Here is a 4660-nt window from a genome sequence, read left to right on the forward strand (position 1 = left end):
AATAAACAATACAGTTTTAGTTAAGCACAAATGGCCTCTGTAAAAAAGCTGCAGTGGAAGCCCCGGACATGGATCCAAACGTGTTTTGCCTTTTTTGGTAACGGGCTCTCTTTTTCATTAAATTATGCGAAACGGGTTGTTGGAGGTGGTAATCACTAAGTGATACTTTGTTTACTGACGAAGACTACAAACACTTTTAAGCCATGCTTTAAGTACTGTTATTATATGGCTGGTGTTCCTTGCCGTTATAACGCGCGCTCTGATTGGCTGAGAGCAGCTAAGCGCTTGGACATTATTCTCCCGTTGCGGTAATGCCCACGGGCCGATTGTGGATTATGAAAATTAGCTTTTTTTCTTCTTTACAACCGTTCTGTTAGCCATGTCATAAAAAAATTCATTACCTCGACCGTTCGGTCGTTAAAGCAAAATATCAAACCTCGGCCTAACTGTATTGACCTCGCTGTCGCTTGGTCAATGGGGCAAGGCGTCAGTTTGAGATTTTGCTGTAGAATGACCTCTCTCTCGGTTATTAATTAAAGTAGTTATTAATAAACGAGCAGCAGAGTTTTATCGGGTTTTAAACCATGAGGCAAAGGCGAATGGTTTTAGACCCGACTGTAAAAGTAATTAATTATTCATCAAAGTTATGACCAATCAGCAGGTACGGTACTATATGAATCGGAGTCACATGTACTCCTCTGTAAACCCTAACTCACTACTTGAACCATAGTTAATCGAGGGACTTGTTATGAAACCTTAAGATCTTCAATAGCGAGAACAATGTTGTCGCAATCGATGTTGAATTGACCGTGACCCTGCACAATCTTTTGTTTTGGTCTCGCATGGCTTCCCAAATTATTCGCGCATAATTTAATCGAAGGATTTGATTGGTTATCGTATCGAAAAAGGTGTGTTTTGTGCAGGGGCAAGGTTAAAAAATACGGACAAAATACATCAAACAAAAGAACTTGTCGAGTTTCATAACCATCTCCATGCATTAACTATGCTTGCACAAACCCCATAATACAGTTTACTTTGGGGGATTACTTGCATTAAAACAATGGATATCCAGTTCACTAAACCATGATACAGTCCCAAAAGTAATTAACTTGTATTGTTTTTATGTAAAGAACCCCCCCCCCCCCCTCCCAATACGTATTAAATTATAGATGGTTTTCACTCACGTGACTTGGAGGCCATATTGGTGTACAAAACAATACAAAATGTATGCATGGAATCTGCATAAAAATAGAGTTTGGTTCCCAAAGGAGAAAACGTCTATTGTTCTTGTACACCAACATGGCCGCTGTGACGTCACATGAAAACGATTTATTGGATTGTGCAAGTATTGAATACAAATAACTGGGCTTGATAAATTATTAAACAGTAGAGATAACTTTCAATACGAACTCCTGCTTAGCTAATTAGCAGTCATTAACTTTTGATACTTTCTCCACTGAATTAAATTCATTCTTTTATTTTGCAAGTGCGATAAAATTACGCTTCGCGTCCAATCTGTATGGGCGTTAACAATGGCTCACCATTGTAAAAACCAATACAGATCTCCCGCTCATTCACCACCTATTTTGTTGCTCTGTTTGGGGATGTCTGGTTCAATAGCATTTAATTAAAATCTCTGCAAATTGATCCGGGCTCATTCTCATCATCTCCTTAATTAAACGCGGGTGTATCTTGTAGTGATAACTGTATATGCACAACGACAGAGACATACCCTTCTCCCCTCGTTCAGGTCCCGGGGGGGGGGGGGGGTACTCCCTTATAAGGGCTTAATGGGGACGTCTTAATCAGGGTATCGATTTATCAATTTTTGTCTTAAACTGGGTTAAATGTCTTAAACAGGGTATCAAAAATCGGAATTCTGTCTTCAAATGGGTAGGAAAATCAGCGGTATTTGTCTTAAACAGGGTCAGGGTATGAGGGGCCGCGCCGCACCTCCCCAACCAGGGATACATCGAGTACCCCCCCGCCCTCCCCCCGGGTTCAGGTAAACTTTATCCAACATCTCCAGCACAATAAACCCTTCGAGCGCTTTTCGTTTCCGTGTTTGCGCCATATTTTAAAATTTAGCGCCAATTTAAACATGAATGTTTCGTCAAGCAATGTTGGATAATGTTTTGCCACTATCTCAACATTTACATTCAACAATGTTGCATGTGGGATCCAAATTGGTTCGATAGTTTGGACAGGGATTTAGTTTGTTTTATGTAATGAATTATCTTGTAAACGCACGTGACGTTTTCTCGCTGACCCGATAGTCTGTTTCGTTCGTAAATCATGAAATTATTGATTTTTTGACGCAGACGCGTTAAAAATGCAAAATATGCCCATTGTTGTCACTAGACCACTGTGATAGCTTTCACAATTAAAATTTTATTCTCGTTTTACATGGAATACTTGGAAGCAATACTTAAATTCAATATAAACTTTCAAAACTAGAGAAGTCTGATATAACACGGGTTTTAAAATACAATTCTATATAAGAGAAATAAATAAAATTACTTTGGAATTGTTTTTATTAATCTAATTTACAACCCAATGTTACTGCATCGTTTCGATTTCTAGTGATCCATAATTGCCTTTAGGGGAAGACATTGTTGCAAAGTGGGAAATAGTCTCTAAAAACGTTAACAAAATTATAAAAGAAAACCAGGAGTCTTCCTCTGAAGTTCTAAACGTTACAGAGTCGTGTTTATCGTTCCGATCATGTGAAGAAAACGTTTATTTATACAGATTATACACGGATTTAACATATAAAAAATACAAATTTAAATCTGACAGGTATCCGCGTATAAAAAGATCCCCGATGAATACGGACATCGCTGTTTTATTGTTTTTTTTTTTCCAAATTTAAAAAAATTCATTTCATTTTTCAATCTAGTGACGAGCAGGAATCCAGAAACTTTTCTCAAGTTTAAAAATAATAATCTTCAAAATAAATTAAGTGGCATGGATCCTTGTAATCCTAAATGTTAATGCATGTAAAGGAAATTCGGCGAGCCATGCCAATCTATGGTCCTGCACCATGTGTCCACACTCCGAATCTTTTCGAGCGCAATTCTTTCTCGTATCACGATTTCCTCTCTTTGAGTAAAGAAGACGTCCCAAGCTTCGGAAGCACGGATAACATTGCGCTTATTCTTTTCTTGAATATGTGTTTCAAAAACCAGCTTTTTATATCCAATATATAGTACTCTTGCTATTACTTTGCTATAAGAAACAGGTTCAAGGATTGTCTCGGTCTGCATGCGTTAATCAAATTTGTTTCGTTCCACGAGTACCACCTTAAAAACACCAGTTTTAGAGACAACCACTCTTCCATGTCTGATAATAGCTTCCAGCTTGAATGGTGAATTTTGGTTTTACTGCTGCTAAAGTTGTGACACCGCTTCCTCTGCGCCAGTTATCAAATGGATTACAGAATTCGTTGGGTAGGCTTCCTCTAGTTTGGAAAAGGCAGTCTGAAACTATTAAAAGTGAAATTATAAGATCAAGTTACTATCGCCAATCTTATCAATAATGGGCTAACGCACTCTCATAGCTAAAGTTTTTGAAAAACAACAATTATTGAAGTGCTACTATTCAGGTTTTGAAGGTGTGTTTGCTTAACACCTGAGCTTTGATTCTTATCCATAAGCTGTTTACTTTGAGTGCAAGCTTTGGATTGCATGCTCCGCCATTACTCAAGTTCAAAACTGACTGATTGGTCCTCAAAGGGCTGGATCTAGGGAAAAGTGACGTCATTTATTTACTAGAATTTCAGCCAGTAAATGCAGCTAATTCATATGTGAAAAAACGGCTACGTGTAATCAAATCGAGTTTTGATTGGTTTACTGGATTGTCTCCGTCCTTTTCGATCGGCCAAGGTAATTACTTTGGTTTTGGTATTACGATACTCGACTGAAAATCGCTCCACATAACATTGTCAAGATGGATTCGATGCACCCCTTCCCCGTCCAGGTCCCAATTCCGTATGAAACCATTATATACGGGTTGAGTTCATTGGTTTTGTTTTCTTCACCAGGAGGATATCCCAATCCTCTAAAAAAAGATCCCGATTTTATTCTTAATTTGAAATTATTTGAGTATACTCGAATAGTACTACAGTGCTTAATAAATTGAGAGGTAAGCAAAGTAGCCTACTTAGAGCCATACCCTCTACGGATACACGTAGGCTATAAGCAAAGTTGATCATCATGAAATGAAAGAGTTGGTTTCATTCACGTCAGTCTGCGGGTGTAAACATTCCAAATTTAGAGCACATCACTGCACTCTATCCTACGATAGACCACTTGTAGCTATCTGGTAAAAGTTATCGATTAACATGCGAAACCAAACTGGTCCTATACATTTAGAACACACGAAATTTGCAAGCAGCCAAAGATTCGCATTGTTCCAATTCCTTCAATCTTACCTCACTCATTTTCCCGATACTATCACTCAAGGCACCTTTAACGCTGGGTATCTAAGTGTTTAAAACAAACAGCAACATTAATATTCATAGTTCACTTCACACGAACTGACACTTGACTGAGAACAAAGGAGTCGATCTTTTATGGAAAGACATAAGATTTATTACAAAAAAATGAACTTTAAGAATTGCTTAATTTCATTTTCGAACTTCTCGAGAGCCGCCATCTCG

The 4660-nt window shown here is 38.1% G+C and overlaps 1 protein-coding gene across 1 annotated transcript in view; it reads right to left on the minus strand.

Annotated features, from left to right (window-relative positions):
- Nucleotides 1-2371: 2371 nt before the first annotated feature.
- Nucleotides 2372-4660, minus strand: part of LOC138029754 (peroxidasin homolog) — an 18457-nt gene continuing 16168 nt past the window's right edge. Inside the window, exons 13-14 of the mRNA XM_068877568.1 lie at nucleotides 4433-4483; nucleotides 2372-3485 (exon numbers count right to left, since the gene is read on the minus strand). Of these exons, the coding sequence (XP_068733669.1) occupies nucleotides 3390-3485; nucleotides 4433-4483 (147 nt within the window). The 3' untranslated portion in view covers nucleotides 2372-3389. The remainder of the gene's footprint in view (nucleotides 3486-4432; nucleotides 4484-4660) is intronic.

This window comes from Montipora capricornis, chromosome 13 (assembly GCF_036669925.1).
Source record: "Montipora capricornis isolate CH-2021 chromosome 13, ASM3666992v2, whole genome shotgun sequence".
NCBI lineage: Eukaryota > Metazoa > Cnidaria > Anthozoa > Scleractinia > Acroporidae > Montipora > Montipora capricornis.